At 44.8% G+C, this 17,856-nt stretch overlaps 1 protein-coding gene and 1 long non-coding RNA gene across 3 annotated transcripts; one reads left to right on the top strand and one right to left on the bottom strand.

The window, feature by feature from the left end:
- Positions 1-3,176: 3,176 nt before the first annotated feature.
- Pi3K68D (phosphatidylinositol-4-phosphate 3-kinase catalytic subunit Pi3K68D) lies at positions 3,177-16,213 on the bottom strand. Of its 2 annotated transcripts, XM_023392180.2 has the most exons (26): positions 15,537-16,213; positions 13,772-14,007; positions 13,488-13,703; positions 13,154-13,400; positions 12,938-12,979; positions 12,435-12,726; positions 11,789-12,009; positions 11,604-11,712; positions 11,376-11,537; positions 10,914-11,143; positions 10,736-10,835; positions 10,238-10,657; positions 9,942-10,146; positions 9,695-9,865; positions 9,331-9,591; positions 9,050-9,238; positions 8,747-8,972; positions 8,530-8,676; positions 8,208-8,456; positions 7,691-8,127; positions 7,465-7,621; positions 6,872-7,107; positions 6,584-6,784; positions 5,057-5,253; positions 4,729-4,976; positions 3,177-4,497 (listed from the first exon to the last, which is right to left on the bottom strand). In XM_023392180.2, the coding sequence occupies exons 2-26, from the start codon at positions 14,005-14,007 to the stop codon at positions 4,324-4,326; spliced, it is 5,373 nt and encodes a 1,790-aa protein (XP_023247948.2). In that variant the 5' UTR covers positions 15,537-16,213; the 3' UTR covers positions 3,177-4,323. The 2 variants fall into 2 exon arrangements, with proteins under 2 accessions (XP_023247948.2, XP_089454303.1); XM_089598177.1 differs by lacking the exon at positions 12,938-12,979.
- On the top strand, positions 5,600-6,409 carry LOC149375634 (uncharacterized). Its single transcript, XR_016293697.1, has 2 exons — positions 5,600-5,828; positions 5,991-6,409. It is a non-coding gene; the product is annotated as an uncharacterized LOC149375634 (long non-coding RNA).
- Positions 16,214-17,856: the final 1,643 nt, after the last annotated feature.

The raw sequence follows: 17,856 nt of genomic DNA, 5'->3' as shown, positions 1-17,856 counted from the left end.
AGCACGTCGCGTGAAAACGCTCATCGCTCGTGTCCGCTCGACAAAATAAATGATTTTCCCCCGCACCCATTCAGTCCCGTACAACCACTGCTGTGTATACACGAGCCGTAAGAGCACATACACGTGGACGTTATAACTTGCTTTTCTGCAGAAAAAAAGAAGAAGGCAGCCCCCGTTGGTAATAATCGTGTCGGGCCTTGTATATACCTACGTCAGGTCCCAAAAGGCTCCGACACCCAAGGAAAGCTATATATGTATATATACTTACTTTCTCCTACAACGGAATAATGGGTAAACGCTGCACGTCACCCGTATACATATACATATACGTGTCGTGTTGTACCTCTTTGGCACTTTAATTGATGAACGTGTGGCCCTCGTTTGGGGAGCGATCATCAATTCAGGCGGATTTTTCGTTTTTACCGGAAAATGCCCTCTCAAGCCTTTTTGTCCCGTATCATTGTATTTTACTGTATGCTCGTGCGAACGAATGGCAACTGTTTCTTTCTTTCCTTCTTTTTTGGGTGGAAATGGGGGGTGAGGGCTTTTCGGTATTTGCATTTCGAGCGCTGCGTGTGGCGACATCGGAAGGAGTAGTAGGTATATTATTGTGACGTGCGTGTGTTTGGGTGGTATTGAATTTTTTTCCCTCGTATGCTCTCCGTGGGGAACACGTGTCGCGCGCCCTACTGGACATCGAGGATCTCGACATCCATGAATGTACCAGCAGATTTTTTTTTTTTTTTTTCTCTTTACTTTTGCCATTTGGACGGTTGATTAATTTTTGGAGAGAAAGGACGTTTTCCGGGTGGTATCGAGGAAAAGTTCCAGCGTGAATCGGCAGAACAAGATCGTTAAGGTGGCAAAAAAGCCTCCATTCACGGCTCGGAGCGTGAAATATTTTTTGAGTAGCCCCCGGGACGGGCGTTTGAAATCGCGCGAACTCTTTTGGCTGGCCCGCACAATGTATATACATCCTCCTTTGGCTACTTTGTGGAATCTGATGGTGGAGAGGCAAAGGGAAGCCCGCGCGTCCTTTCACGACGAGGTTTTTCAAGAGGCTAAATGATTACGCAGACACAAAAAGCGGTAATAAGGATGGGAAAAATAAAGGATGATCGATCAGCTTGTGTGGACGTGAACTAAGACGGAATTCGCTACGGCACTCGGGTGAGTCACGATTTTTTCCTTTTGCTGGCCGGTCGGTTCTGGGCTCGTATCAACCCTTTTTTTTGAAGTGCGCCGACGCAGCGGTGTATACAGGGCTTGTGTGAGCTTTTACGAGGAAGCGGAATGATTTGCGACATTATTATTAACACGCCTATATTCAAGCCTGTAGACGCGTCTGAATTGGATTCTTTTTTTTTTTTTTCCTAACTCGTCACTTTGGTGAATGTTTGTGAGATGATTGAAAGATTTACGGAGATTTGCCATCGAATCTCAATTTCAAGCGTCAAAAGTCGAGAAAGTAGTTATTTGCCTAATCACGAGACAGGAGAGTAAGAACGGAAATAGGGGAGGTAGATGATGCTACCTTTGGAAAAACTAGTTTCTCTCTTTCTCTGATTACTCGGAAGTTTTCTCATTTTTTGGTTTATTTCCGTGTACTTTTCTTTTTTTTTTGCGTAATGTCTGCACTGTATGACATTTTGCTTCCAAAAATAATTTGAGAATTGTTTTTTGAGCGACAATTAGAAAAAAAAGCCCAACTATTAAAACTCCATTAAAATTAACTATGAAAAATTCTACGAAAAAGTTGGAAAACGAGGTAAAGTTAGTTTATTTGGAGCAAAGTTAACGACTTCGAGGGTAAAAGTATTATTTTTAGGCAAATTCTCCTAATTATACGTCGATATTTTAAATGACCCTTTTTTGGCATCGGCTTTAATCATAGCTCGGGGAAAAAAAAAAAACATTTTGTTCCTCAATCGTTGAATCGAAAAATTTCCCGCACCAACGAGCCATACCGATTTATTGTCAAAGTCTGCACAATCGCAGCCTAAAGAGGCGTAAGCGAAGCTGCAAAGAATTCCTGTAAATCGCTCGAGCTGAAAATTAAAAAAAAAAAAAAAGAAAAGGGCCTACGTCTGTACCGATCCAAGGTCCGACTTATCGCGATCCCAAAATCGCACAGTTGACCCGTAGGAAAATTCCGAAAAAGGGCTGCATAAACACGAGCAACTCTTTTTTCCAACATATAGTTAGGACGGTGCCCACAATAGAAACACACAAAAAGAGAGGGAACACCTCGCACGCACGGCCAGCCGATCTCTAATCTCGTTAAAGCAGTATATAATATATACATAGGGTTGACGCGCTCAATGGAGCTCAGCTCTCTCTCTCTCTCTAGTGCTGCCGCTATAGACACAACCCTCGCACATAATACCGTTTAGTTTGGCCACACACGCAGAGGAATCCCATATATACCTGCAAAAACGGGAAAGGGTTCTCTTCTCCTCCGAAGGGCGACAGGTTGGGACTCTTTTATGCTTATACGGCTGTGTATATTTTGTAGGTGCGGTGACGGGAGTGGAGATCGGCCGGAAACGATTGTCCCGTTTTATCTTTTTGCTTTTCTCGTTCGCCCGTATACTTACTTACGGGAGAGAGGAGTCTTGGCGTCAATTAGACCGTGCGCCGGTGAAATTCGAGAGGCGATTTTTCGGGAAGATTTTGCCGGTGTTTTGTTATTCCTATTTCGAGTACATTTATCGGGTACACGGGGCGGTTAAAGAGTTATGAATGAAATTTTTACATACAATACAGATGGAAAAAGAGAAAAGGGTTTCGATACGTTTCTTTCCTTTTTTTTTTTTTTTTTTTTTTTTTTTTTTTTTTTTTTTTTTTTCACAAAAGGGGTTTGATCCAAGTGACAAGTTACAAACAGCAGGGTTGTTTTTTCTTTATGTTTCGATGAATCAGGCGCCTCGGAGACTTTTCAATTTTCGATCCTCTTGGAACGAGCATATAGGGGACATCTTTTGGTGAAAGCACCAACTTCCCCAAAAAATACGTTCGAAAGGCATTTTCCGTACAGGTAAGTGAATTTGAAGCAACGGATGATTGTAACGAAATTCTTTGCTAAAAAGTTTTCTAGTGGAGTTGATATTTTATTTATTTTAGCCAAAGTATGATAGGATATTTTTGGTACGGATAAATAGTAAAACCAGACGATATTATACAAAGTGTTAAAATTTATTGATAATAATTCCTTTGCTCCAATGATAGCGAGTGACTGTATACGTACAAGTAAAATTTATCATTACTTTATCAGTGACGCAGTTCATAATCGTCAAGCGGTAAAATTATGGGGGTACAATAAAAATAATTAATAAAATAAATCTACGCGAGTTACATGATTGGTTAAATATACACTTGATTGTGGGACGATTAAAAAAAAATGAGACGGTTAAGATTTCTCTAAATTAATAATACATGTGATTATTGCGATTAATAAAAATAGAGGCTATCTACGTTGCTTAAAATAAATAGACATTTTGGTATCGTAAAAGTGCATACTTTTGGGATAATGTATAAAGTTATCATCTAAAAATAAATTAAAAAAAAAAAGAGCAAAAAGAAAAATATATGTTTTCTTCTTTCTATTATTTCTTACTTTGTTAAGCAGCCTTAAAAAATGAAGAAATTAATCTATATCGAAACCATTGCTATTGCTAGAATAGCAGCGATAAATTCATGAATGATGCATACATAAATATATATATAGTATATACAATTCACTTTCCGACGATGGAAAAAAAGATGATACAAGAATCAAAGCTTTTAAAATAAACTAATCATCGCATACAGATCCGAACTCGTTCAAAACCCATGATTCCCGCGGTACGCGTGAATAAGTATACGTAAGTGATGTGTGTATAAATCGCAGCAGGCACTTTTTCGTCAGTATAAAATCATACAATTACAAAAAAACTTTCACTAAGCGTCACTAAGTTTTCCTTTGAAAAATCGTGGTAAAAAACATCGCTTATGTCATACATACGTATTATATATTTATGTTTCGAATGAACGATATGGGTGCGTTTGTCGTTTCCTCGTAAAACACGAAAGTAGCTCACACGACTTTGAGCTATAGCCGTTAATAGTTCATTGGTCACCGAATACGAGTAGTCGATCCTCGTATCTCAGTTTATGTTGTGCGCATTAGTTTTGGACGATGATAAAAATGTGGGGAAACGTCGCTTGAATAAAAAAAAACTCCACAGCCTTGTTCAAAAAAAAACAAAAAGAAAAAAAAAAACACTCACAATATATATGTAAAGAGAAAAAGAAGAATCATGAGGTTGAAAAACAAAAGTCGGTTCATCGTATGCCGCCCAGCGGAAACCACTCGACTATTTCATTGGTCAGATCTATCTGATTGAGCGGCAAACGGATACCCCCGAGAAACTCGTTCTCCTGAAGCGTGTCGTGGTTCCATATCGTCGCCTCCAGAGTTCGGTCCTGTATCACTTCCAGCGGCATTCGGTACTCGAGCTGTGGAATCCAAAATCACTCGTTTACATGCAATAACCGATGTAGGTACTATTAGCTCGGTAGAGCACGATATTTGCCAACAGACAAAAATATTCAACTGAGCATATTATGTACACATGGTCGTGGATTTATAAAGTCAATCCTCTATTACTTATAAACGTTAAAAATCAAAAGACCATAGAGCCCGCAAGTCACGATCCCGCTGAGTGAAAACGGTAAAAAAATACCCACCATCTCCATGAAGGACGGATTTCCGTTTTTCTTAACGACCTTCGTCTTGCGCTTGGTCACCTTGGTCGGGTCGGGCTTAAGGTAGACCTTGACGTAAGTGTTGGGCTCCTCGCCCTTGGCCACCTTTGGCAATCCACGGGCGTGGTAAACCATGACCGACAGCGTGCCGCGCGTGTAGTGCAGCGACAACTTTATCTGGCCGTTCTGCATGTTCTCGCATATCTTTTGCTCCACCCACCAGTTTCCGACTGTATCAGAGACGGTTTTTTTTTTTTTCTTTTTTTTTCAATAATACTTGGAGGAAAAAAAAAATAAGTTGCACCCGCACCTTTGACCTTGCGCAGGTGGATGTCCGCGTTTTGCTGGTCCCGCAGTAGAGGATGGAAAAACGTGTAGACGAGGTCGCTCTGCGATATCTCCGGGGCCATGTTGAACAAGCTCACGAGGAACTTCTCGATGTCCGCGCGCCTCTTGTTCGCCACCTGTTTGATGTTCGACCTCCCGACGCTCATCCCGCTCGACAAACTTTACATGGACACAACATATACACACACATATATTTGCGGTTTTGTAGCATCAAAGTATTTGTTTTTTTTTTTTTTTTTTTTTCTATTTATTTTTCTTCTCCTTCATTCATTATCGCTTTCATCACCTCGTGTATTTCCCAAACGCGGGTGTATACACGCAACCGAAGCGCGTACATCATATAGACCATCAAGACGCGGAAAGATAAGGGAATCGTCGGTTTGGAAGCCGCTAATGACCCGCGCTATTTACTCTTCCGATAAGACACGCTTGCACCGGTTATATCTGATGAGATAAGAAAAAGAAAAAGGAAAAAAAAAAGAAAGAAATCACAAGACAAGAATACAATTAGGTATGCACGTATTGTACGTCGCTTTGAACGAGCGTCGGACTACAAGCGAGCGGATTCTCATCGACAAAGTGCCGCCTTGGGCGATGACAATAAACGAGCCGATGACTAAGTAATGTAACACAGTGTCGCCGATGTTGTTCACTGCTACCTTATACGTGGTCGACCGACTTGCTGGATCGTTTGTCCTCTGCACCTTTGCTCGGAGTGTTATTGTTACAGTTTGGTGAGAATAACCATGTATACCTATACACTTTTTTTGCGTTTTCCCGGAGCCCCTGTAACCCAAGGCGCACGCGGCAGCTACAACTCGCTCGACTGCGTGTGGCCATCCTTGCGAAATATATATAGCCTTCTTTGTACACATGTAGTCTCGAACATTCGACAGGTCGTGGTAAGCGGATACAAAACAAAAATAGGATGGGTCAAGGGAACTGCAAGCAAACCTTCAACGTCGAGGAGACGGCCAAGGAGTCGGCCACGAGCGACGGCTTTTACCGGACGATCGAGCAGTCGAGTTACTGGAGTGCCGTGAAAAATGGCCAGGACGTACCTGCAGCGGAGCCCACAGTCGGCAAGGCCGTGGAAAACCACCCACCCACTGACGCGACCGCATCGGCCGACCAGAGTGACAAACTCGAGGCTAGCTCGAGCAACGACAACGAGATACAAAAAGACACCGATGAACATTAACGTTTTCTATTTCATGTCATTGCGATTTACCCTTATTTTTTCATTCAAGGTTTGCTTGTGTACATGCATAGCTTTTTTTGTCATTTAAGAAAATACACGATCTCTTGGAAGTTATTTCGTTGTGTCTCGTGTTTGTGTACATTTGAAAAGGAGGGGGAAAAAAGGTTACTCCCAATTGCACGTTGAACAGATTTCTTTTTCTTTTTTTCTTTTTTTTCTTTTTTTTTTTTTTTTTTTTTTTTTTTTTTTTTTTTTTTTCTTTAGCAAGACAGGAAATTAAAAGCTCACCTGGAGACCTTGGCGAGGGGAAAGTGTATGCAGAGCTTCTGGTAGAACTCGCAGAACTCCTTGTACGAGCGAAACAGGTAGGTAGGATCGGTCTGGCCCTTCCTCTGTATCTTCAGTATGTACATGTAATACTTTTCCGGGTCGTAGCGCTTCTGGTAGCCGTAGACCTGGACGCTAGTCAACTGGCCCTCCTGCTGCATTCTGGAGACACGTGACGCGATGATATTGTATTTCCATTGTGCAATGTACAATTGCTCGTATATTATTATCCAAGAAAATGATACACACGTGTACGAGCGCGGCACAAAGGACAGGAGCTCGCCCTCGCTGTGGTCGCCGCTGAACCTCAGCTGGGCCAGGTTGTGGAGGAAAAAGTTGAACTGGGTGAACCAGCTCTTGAGCGAGCTCTCGATCATCCGGGCAAAGGTAGCCGCCGCCTCGGGGTTGGACTGGCCGGGTAGCAGGGCTCGTTGCACGTAGCTCACCGCGTCCATCGTCACGCCTGGTATGCCCGAGGACGTCATCTGCGAACAGGTGTCGGGCACGAATGTTCTTACCGTTGCCGTGGAAGGGGTGTACTCGTTCATGCGGATCGTTGGTTTTTCTCGGTGACATTTTTCTTCCGAGCACAATCGACCCGCGTGATACTTTCTCATCGCGACGCTGCACGCGCGCAATAGCGAAAGAGAGCGGAAAACAAATGACACGCGGTATTGCGGTTCTTCAGCCGGCGCCGCGATAAAAATATATAGTTGTCGCGATAAGCCTTTTTCCCGTCGAGAGCTCTTCCATTGTTTGTACATGTACTCGATGATCGAGCGCTCGGCGTATGAGAAAGAAAAATAATATTTTGATGAAAAATAATAATTATATCAACTTACCAGACCGAAAAGATGGAGAATCAAGTTGCCGTGCTTTCTCACGATGTTGAACGCTTGACAGCACAGCTCGACAAAGTGGTGGAATTTCGCGGATGGCTTGTCCCCGCCGTTAATCACGTACGCCATGTCGGAGGTCAGTACAAAGGGCGTTCGATCCCTGCGTTGAAATTAGCAATATTAAGGTGTGATAACAGTACATGTGTGTCAATTGAAGAAGCACACGCACCTCTTGAAATTGCCAAACATCTGCGCGTCGCCGAGAAACTTGCCAAAATCTATGTGAAAGAGGTGCCCGGAGGTCTTGAGCATGATGTTGTCGTTGTGCCTGTCGCAGATGCCGAGTATGTAGGTGACGACGCTGTAGCCGGCGCACGAGGCGGTGAAATTCTCGACGGCCCGCTCGTACTCGAGCTCGGACGGGTTGTGCTTGGCCAGCCATTCGGCTATCGGCCGGTCCTTGAACGACCCGGTCAGTCCAAACTCCACCTGGATTTTTCGCAGAGTCTCGGCGTTTGTCACCATCTCGATCATTCCTCGCTTTATTCCCGTGGGTACGCAGCCAAAGGTCACCATTTTCAGGTCCAGGCCTTCCTTCAGCCACAACTTGTCCATTATGCGCACCATCTGGATCGTCAGCATGTCCTGCTGCAGATCGTCTCCAACCTACAAATCCATGAACAATTCAGTTACAGAAAAATCGGAATGAGAACAAAATAATGGTAATAATAGTGCACTTGGCGAACCTTGAAAATGGCTGGGCTGATGGTGCTGTCGCAGCCGACAAAGTTTATCTTAAGGGGTAACGTGAAGGAGGGAAAGTAGGAACAGGACTGGACGTTGATGCCGGTGACTTGCCGGCTCAGCGACAGCGGCAGGCACGTGCCTTCGTCCTCGGTTAGTTGTGTGTCGATACCTTGCAGGCCCGTCTTCAGCACGTCCATCCTCAGGGATTCTTTGGTTGTCTTTATGCTTTCCGCCACTTCGTGCAAATTCTAGGGGGGAAAAATACAGGTTATACAAGGCATCATTGTGGATGATCGGGCTAGGAAAAAAAAAAACGCGCACCTTAACGAGGAACTGTTGGGCGAGGAAGCTGTTTCGCAGGGCCTCGCCTATGACACCCAGGAGGGCGCGGAGCATGAGCTGTAATCTCCTGTGGTAGCGCGCAAAGCTCAAACTCTTGTCGTCTTGCATGGAAGTTTCCGACGAATTCTGAAAAAATGGCGTTGAATCAATCTCGAGCCAAGATACATGTAGACATTACAGGTTTTTGGTCACGTACTTGGGGGCTCTGGCCAGGCAGAGCTTGGTTCAACAGCCAGTAGACGTGATGGGCGACGCGCGGGGACGTGAGTGCCCTTTCCAGTAGGAACCTCGCGAGGGGCGAGGCCTCGTAAGTCTCGTGCTTCAACGCCTGGAGTAGCTGAGGCAGGTAATCGACCAGCTCGTCGTTGCTCAGTTCCCGTATTCGACTTACTGCCAGTTCTCTAACTTTCATATCTGGGAAGCTAGAGGGAAAAGGTTTTTTTTTTTTTTTGTTAATCGTTTCAGGTACTACATTGCACGTAATAATCGTCACACTTACCACGGCAAGAGTAACTGGAGAGCTTGAACCGGCGGCAGGGGACTCCAAACTCGCAGCGACGCGTGCAAGTCGGGCAGGCAAGCCCAATCCCAGCTGTGAGCGGCCAACAACACCTTGGGCAGAGCTTCTGGCTTTTCGTGCAGGTAGTGCCTCTTTTCCCACAAAATTTCTCGCTCTTCAATAGGTGGTCTAAAAATACAAACGGTATAGATTAATACACACAGGCATTTTATACCGACCGTACAACAGTTTGGCCTATGGTTAATAAGTATATAATATACCTCGAGAAAGTGTCCTGTTCCGTGATGTACGCGAGCAATTCCTGCGTGTTTCTGTCGAGCGAATTAAAATCGAGCGAATCGATGTTGTGGTCACGAAGTTCCGTGGGAAAGAGCACCTTGCCCCCGTAATCCGGAAGCTCTATTCCGATAATCGGATGGGTATCACCGTGGGGGTGTATTCCTGGCGCCGGCGCTGGACCCAGTCTCTTGTCGGCCGCCGCTGGCCACAGAGACAGGAAGAAGCTCCCTTGGCTCATGACTCTGGAGAGAGAGACGCGCGTTTTTTTTTTTTTTGTTTTATTCAATATGTATTATGACAAAAATGTATACTATTGGCGGAAAGTAAAAAAATTTCATCTCGTACCCATCGTAGTCGAAAAATTGCAGAGCACCCCAGCCTATCTCTACCTTCTCCATGGTACTCTGGCTCGAGTTGGATTCGTGATCGACGGGCTGCTGGGTTCGTCCGTAGATAACGAGCACCAGTCGGGCTTCCCTCGGAACCTGACAAACGCTTAATCCTCGGAACTCCAGCCTATTGTTTTTTTCCAAAGGTAAATATACAAGTATTATTTTTATCCAAGGAGAAAAAAAAAAGAATAAATTATTACCAGGAATTGAACAAGATTTTCGGGTAAAAGTTCGAATGGCCAGCCGTCATGGGCTCGGAGAGGACGGGATTACCAACGGGTCTGGTACCGTGGAATATCTGCGCTGCGACAATGTAATCGTCGTGCTTGCACGAGCTCGGCAACCTGTGCAGCGCCCCTACCCTCACTAAAACCGTATCCAGCACTTGCGAAGAGATCAGAGTATCTGTCGAAGTTACGAGACAAATGGTACTTAAACTCTTTTCATCAAAGCCTCAAATGGTAATAATTAAAGGGAAAAAAAGGCTCTTCCTTACTCGTCGGATACTCGCCCCGGCTGTTGAGCTGAAAATCGACCCTAAATGCGTGGCAGTACGTCTCCACGAGGTCCTGCACCGCGTCCCTGATCTTGTTGCAGTGCGAGGATATGACGTCCGGGAACTTGGTCCTCAGAGTCACGACCGCGTAATCGCCGTCCTCGTGGAGTATCTCGGGTTTTTTGCACTCAATGTTCGCCGTGTGTATCTGCGGCAGGAACTTGCAGCACGCGTTGACAAAGTTGTCGACCGCCTCGGTGATCTCGTACGTCTCGATGTTGCCCATCAGCGCGCAGACGGCCTTGACCGCCTGCACCACGCCCTTGGGCTGCAACTGGGGCAGGAGGCCAGAGCCGTGGCTCGACGTCGCCAATTGGGCCGCCGTCGACTCGACTCTCTCCATCTCCTTCTCCACGGTTTCTGGGGAAATGGAAGCACGTTTTTTTTTTTTTTCCATTCTCTATAGTAAAAGTGGTATTGGTCGTCGTCAAGGCTCACCTAGAAGGATGAGGAGGGTGTCGTAGGATATCGGCTGCAGCGGCTCGTTCGGCAGGATGTTTTCCAGCTTGAGGTACTGATCCTGATTGTCATCTTGAAGCTGAAGAATAAGAAAAATACATTCATCATCGTTACTCTCTCTTATAGTCACAGGTACATGCAGACGCACGACACTTGCCGTTCTAGCGATCGACCTCTTCATTTGCGCTCGGGTCTCGATGGCGAGCTCAATGTCCTTTTCCAGCTTGATGCACTGGTGGACGTACTCGTACTGGGCGAGGCTCGTGCTTGGGGCAAAGTACTCGGCCAAACCCCACACCCTGAGACAGTACTTGTCGACGTTGACCGTGCCCTCGTCCTCCATCGAACAGGCCACGTTCAGAATGACGTGCTCCACGCTGCAGTTGACTATCGCACACAAATACCGAACGGTTCTCCCGTCAATTTTAACGTAATCGACACTATTCGCGCTCATCGATGGGTAATTTTAATTTCTCCTCGGCACAGCAGACCGACAAGCGATATAATTATATTTCAACGATAACGCGAGGTCGTTGCATAACGTTGTTACACATACAACTCTCTCCTCGTCTCTCGTAAATACTGAAAAGAGGACAAAGTAATTGTCCGATCTACTTACCGTCGCACGTAAAAGATATGGACGGCGCGGTGTCTTTCGCCTCGGTCAGCATTTTCGAGTGCACAATCAGCTTGATGCTCGTGTTTTCCGGATACGAGCTCTCCATCATCGGACTGACGACGTGGCCGATGTTGGTGTTGGGATCGTTGAACGGAAAGTCCCCTGGATCGATCGGTTGAATTGTAAAATCGGTATGAAAATCGTTTAAAAATTCCCTAAGTCACGTACCTCTGATTGATAGGATCATCTTGTGGAAGGCCAGTAGATCGCAGTCGTGAAGCGAGGCCCTGGCTTTGACGATCGTCACGTTCTCGTACAACCGGGTCCGTCGCTTTTGCTGATACCCCAAAACGCACCCAGTGAGTACAGATGTGGAATGAAAATTGGAAAAGTAAAAAAAAACATATACTTACTCTGCGGTCCAGGGACGTTCTCCTCCTCTCGATGGTGTTCCAAGCCGAGGAGTTGCGAGGTGGAAGGGGCGGTGGTGCCGCGGGCGAGACTACCGGTGACTTGGAGGTCTTTTCGACGGCCGCGTACACCGGGTCCGAGTTGACGGTCTCGCTCGTACTGTACATATAATCGAACGGGTCGAAGGGGTCGTATACCGATCCTTCCATCTGTGACTCTGTATCTGCAAATGAAACAATCGTGTTTACATGTACGGATTGATCGATGTTTATACTGATCCGCGGTTCAAGTATTTCGCGAATGGGTGACTTTATCGAGTCTTTGGCTGTACATGAATGTAATATACTAATTGCAGCTTCAGCCTTGGAGTTAATCGACGCGGTATAGGTGCAAAATAGCTGCGCTCGATAAACAGGAATCTATCACTCGATCGGCTCGCGGATAGTGTGTGCGAGGGTTCACACGTAACAACAACAACTATACTTATTTATAAACGAGTCGGTGCGCGCGGTCGCGTAATCTAACACTAGTTGAGCGAATTTTTGTGTTTTTATCAACAAGAGACGTGGAACGAAACTCGAACCGATTTTTTTTCCTTCTCTTCGATCGGTATAGTGATGGAAAAAAAAGAGGAAATAGCGCACTGACCATCGTTAACAGAAGCCTTGGAAATGACGGTGTCCCTGCAAGAAGGTTCTTCTTCAGTCTTGATGAGCAGCGGGTCGAACGCCTCGAGGACACTCACGCGTACGTTCGTCTTGTCCTCGGCGAGCTCGAACACGCTCAGGTCTATGAGGTTGCTGTTTAGTTTCTTCACGGCCACCTTTGGAACATTCAGCTGGCCGTTCTCCGTTGGGTAACCTGCCAACTGTGGGTGGTGATTGTTGGCCGTTGGAGCGGGAGGAGGCGCTGGCCGATAGTTCGCTGGCAGAGGTGGGATCTGGAAGTAAAGGTGGGAGAGATCGGTAAAATATATATATTATGCGTGGCGCTTTTGTGCTCATGTACAATATTACGTATTTGCTGCTTTTTGAGTATAGTGGCTCGAGAAAACAAAATAACTATGCACAGACTATGGGTGACGAACAATTAAATTCGACTCTAGTTTCTAAGGTGGTGCAAAAAGAGAGATGATATCTACTTCGAAATACCTGAAGAGTACAAGTTCTAAATGTATGTGGATTCCAGGTGGGCTAAGGTATAAAAAAAAAAAAAACATTTGTAGTGTTAAACGCACATATTGGTTTTTTATTTCAAACAGTACTTGTTTAAAAAAACAACAAAAAAAATTTGCTACTCTACTCTGGTCGTCGGTCGACATCGAGAATCAAAACATTACAATCAAATGAATAAATAGTAAAAATCACCTGCGGCACGATGTCGGGAATGTTGTTGCTGACGCTTCCAGCCCTCGCTAGAACCGGACTGATGCCGGGTGTTCCTGGTGTGCAGGGCGCCGTGGTGCACTTGACCTGCACCACCGAGTTGTACCTAAAATCCGTCGTCTGATAGGCACCAGCGGAACTATTGCTCCTCGAGACCCGAGAGTTTTTCCTGAGCAGCGCCGTATGGCCCTCCCATTTCGGCTCGACCACCACCACCGCGGCTTGCTTTCTGTCAAGGGCAATTATTATTAATATTTTTTGTTGTTTATTATCCTTCCTCGTTTGTAAATGATGAAGTATAAATACATGTACTCACGAGGGCAACGGAGGAGGTGGCTCGCAGCAGTACTGAGCGAGGCTGTCCTGCTTGACGGGGCTCGTGAAGTTGATGAGATCGGCAGTCTGGCTCTGATTGGTCGTCGAGTTTCTCCGACTCGGCACCGGGGGCGGCTGGATTTGCACGATCATACCGTTCCTCGACTGGTTGCTCGTGTTGCTCCCTGGCCTCGGCCGGCTCTTGAGTTGGAACTTACTGAAATCAATGGTTCATTTCATATCCGCGAAGCAATGATCCAAATCGTTGCAGCATATATAACGTACTTTTCGTTGGTGCAGCCATCGGGTTCCGCGTTGTTTTGGCTCGAGCTGTTGTTGCAGGTGGTGGACGGTGGGCGCGAGGAGCCCTGGGTCTGTTGCTTCTGCAGCCGGAACTTTTCGAGGGCCAGGCTCTCGAGGCTGAGGGCCTGGGCGCGCTCGAGGTCCTCCTGGAACTGCCGGTCATAATCAATCACCGGCGTCGCTCTCTGGCTGGCGGTGTTTCTGTTGAAGCTCGACATCTGCGCCCGGATATTCATATCACCAACGTCATCAATACAATATATTATTATCTCAACTACGCAAACACGTGTATACACACTTGCGCGCACAAAGCGCACATCACAGACAGTACAGAGAGAGAGAGAGAGGGGGAGAGGCAAGATCTTTAAAGATCGGATGATGGAGTTGCTTAGATAAAAGTGCCTGGCATTGCTAATACGCGATTACACAACGCGTTGCTGCTCTCATGGCTTATATGCGTCTGTAAACACATTCATACATAAATACGTAGGTATATATATATACTCTTTCGAACGCTGTGCTTTATAAATCGTTATCTACACGAGAGGCAGCTCGATTATTTTTAGAGGACCTCTTTTGTCTCGGGCGTGAGTTTTTATTGGAAAAGCTCGGATGCGTCAGGTGAAAAAAAAATTGGTTAATTTTAACGATTTTCCAATCGCGCTCTCGCGTACGCAATGCTAACTCGTTAACATACATATATACGCGTTGGCTATTAAATATATTACTCGTACATTATCTGCATTTTTTCATCAGGTACCTAATTTATGTACATAGTTTTCTGCTAAACAATTAACCCAAGAATTACACAATTTTATTATACTCTATTACGCACAGCCGCGTATATCGATACGCTGGGAGGTAACAAAAAAAGACACTGAACGGGCGATGATTGAATATATACAGCCATCCAAAGGAAAAAAGAAAAAAAAAAAAAACAACTCTCGACTTTCACGTTTTGCGTTCAACTTCAATAACTGCTCGGCGAGTTGGTACTTTTTTTTCCACTAATTAAATGGCTCAAACGGTCAAGGAGAGAATATCCATAAAACTAATGTAACGAGAGAAAAAACTCATACAATGTTATTTAATGAAAAATATTTTTTTTAAACAACAAGTGACAGTCAATTAAACTATCTCGTGTTCCATAAAAAATCGATGGAAAAAAACGCAATATAATGAATAAAAAGTCACTTAAACAAGTTTATGTATATAAATGTGCATAGCTCTGCGAGGGTCTAGTGTATACTTTCTCGCGTCGAGTCTCCGGATATCCTGAGGCGTGCGCGACGCGGCGAAAGTCGCCGAAAAAGGAATAGACCGAGCATACATAATATTTATGGTCACTGCCGTTGTTGTTGCTTTTTTTTTTTTTTTTTTTTTGTTTACTTGACGCACCCAATACATATTTTTACTATTATTCATTGTTTGTAATGCTTGTCAATTTAGGATAATATGCATTATAAATTGTAACTGCATGACGCGTGTCTGCAAGAAACTCCGAAAGGCTGTGCCCTTGTTTATATTTATTTTCGCGTCGCCCATCGCGATTAGAAACAAAAAAACAATAATGCATAAAAATCGGAGTATACTATCATTCTCTCTCTCTCTCTCTCTCTGTAATTTGACACATAATATACTATATAAACGCGTATACATGTACGTGTGTGGGTAGGTGTACAATATAATATATACACGGTATTTATAATAATAGTAATGATATAATATAATGATGTGACAAACTTACTCTGGCATTATCGGTCGGAGGAAATTCACTTGGCTCCCTGCAGGGCCTCGTATACACACGTATGAGCTTCTAATACAGGATACGTATAGGTACACAGTATGATGTGCGTGTGGAGTGCAACAGAGTTGCGGGTACGTGTGTAATATTACGATGTATATATACTTATACAGCCAGTAGGTGAAGAAGAAAAAGAATACGAGTATAACAGCGGAGCGTTGTCTCTCAAGAGAGTGCAAGAGATCCTGATGTTCTTTACTGCAGCCGCCGCTGCTGCTTAATACACTTCTTTGTAGGTATACAGCACCTCTATATATGCGGGGGCGTCGTGTATACACACAAACGCACACCCCGCGCGTTAACCGCACGTAGTATTAAACCGTACATGACGTACACGAGGAGAAGAAAATTTTTTCTTTCCTCCCGAAAAAAATGATGAGCCGAGCGGTTAAACAAACAAATTAATCGATGGAACGGCACAATTAAAACGGATAGCGCCACGCACACGCGCACACAATCGACACAATTGGTGTGTATTAGGTGTACATGTTGTACGTATGAAAAAAAAAAACATGCACCGTTACGGTAAGTGCAACGACGACTGTGGCAGCAAAAAAAATTGCAATTAAAACAATAACTTTTCGGAGCAATCGCTCCTTCCTCGACGAAGACGTGACATGTTTCGCCTACGCTCCTTCCTTAACTGCTTACAACAAGCTATATATAATATCTCTCTCTCTCTCTCTCTCTCTCGTGCATTTAACTTATACGTTGTGTGTGTATATGCGCGCGTGTACGAGGTAGAGTTATACGGACTTACGGACACGGCGATGACGACGACAATTTCCGTCCTTTATTTGCAAACCATTCATATTGCTCCAGCCGAGGGCGAGAGAGAACAGATGTTCGCCGCTGGAGAGATATGCGGGTATAATATCCATTACTTACTCTCGGGCTCAGAAAGTTTCGAAAGGGTGTGTTCTGAGCTTTCGCTGTGGGTTTGCTGCTGCTGGCGCCGATGTCGTCGTTTTATTATGATTTTGGAGCGACTCCGTTTTCAAATTTTCGGAGTCGCTTGTCAGGGTGCGATGATTTTAAGTTTTTTTTTTTTTTTTTGGTTTCAAAGATATAAACATTCTCGCTCGGTAAGAAGTTTTGTCTTGGATGGATTTTAAATGGCTACGAGGTTTGAATGTACATACAACCAAAAGGGGCTTTCGCTAAGGGCCGCTCTTTTTGGTGATCCTTGGGAACGTCAACAGGACGTTCTCCTGAGGTGGACTCTTCATGTCAGCAGGATTTTTTGCGCTTCAGGATGTTGTACGTTACCAAAATCACGTTAGTCGCTAGAATATTGAGCGTGAATCACTCGATTGGAATATCACTTTATCGCTGCATAATCACCATTGCACAAAGTTATAATTTACCGAAACTTGTTTGGGAGTTTTTTTTTTTTTTTTTTTTTTTTTTTTTTAATTTTTCTTGTCTCGCGATACTACAAGCTAAAAGTGGACGTTGAAGGTGATTTTGAATTTTCATTATCAAATTCCAGAATCACAAAGTTTTCTTTCTTATCAGAATGTGGTATGTGTTTGGGAGTCTTGGGTTGAGACTCAATAATTTGAGAGTTTCGCGCGAGGATTCGAGTAATATGAGCAAATGTACGCACAAGTATGTTTAATATCACTTTAATGCTACAACGTTGAGTTAAGTAATTGTACATAACTTAATAAAGAGAAACTTAATGTAAATCTTACTTGGATTAATGTTAATAATTATACATGGCTTTTCTTGAGCACGTACAGGCAGTCGGGCTTGGCGGCGTCCCGCGCGCAGACGGGCCTTGGTCCCTTTTCTTCTCGACTCCTTTTCCGGCTTTTTCCCTCGCCTCAGCTGTGGTGGTAAGAGAGCGCCTAAGGGGGTGTTCCAGTAACGCTCTCCGACAACTTACCGACAACTTAATTATGTCTCACGATATCTTGCGTCATGTTTAAGTTGTCGGTAAGTTGTCGCAGAGCGCTACTGGAACACACGGTAAGGGCAAGCAGGACGGTCGCTGTATATACCACGGTGATCAAGCGCGGCATCGCTTCCCGTACGCCAGCGCGAACTAGTGACCACTAACTAGTCAAAGTCCTCCCTCGACACTCGACACCAGCGCTTATTGCTTGCGACGATGGCACGTCGTCGTCGGGCTCAGACGCTACATGTGTACTCTGGTGTTTGAAAGGTGATCAGTCGAGCTTGCACGTTTGTTCCCTGGAAAGTAGTGCCCCCTACAACAACGATACGGCATTTCAAAAATTTCGAACTAAATTGGAAT

Source organism: Copidosoma floridanum, unplaced genomic scaffold (assembly GCF_036245765.1).
Source record: "Copidosoma floridanum isolate Cflo_tuat_1 unplaced genomic scaffold, Cflo_Japanese_pri ptg000006l, whole genome shotgun sequence".
Taxonomy (NCBI): domain Eukaryota; kingdom Metazoa; phylum Arthropoda; class Insecta; order Hymenoptera; family Encyrtidae; genus Copidosoma; species Copidosoma floridanum.
The sequence above is the reverse complement of the archived record's forward strand: the minus strand, read 5'-3'. Positions and strand labels throughout refer to the sequence as shown.

Bases quoted from the DNA above. Each gene is read 5' to 3' on its own strand.
- Pi3K68D (XM_023392180.2), bottom strand. From the start codon at position 14,007: ATGTCGAGCTTCAACAGAAACACCGCCAGCCAGAGAGCGACGCCGGTG. The intron at 10,147-10,237 runs GTAAGGAAGAGC...TAACTTCGACAG, and splicing joins CCGGGGCGAGTATCCGACGA to ATACTCTGATCTCTTCGCAA. The intron at 8,128-8,207 runs GTTCGCCAAGTG...ATGGATTTGTAG, and splicing joins TCAGCCCAGCCATTTTCAAG to GTTGGAGACGATCTGCAGCA.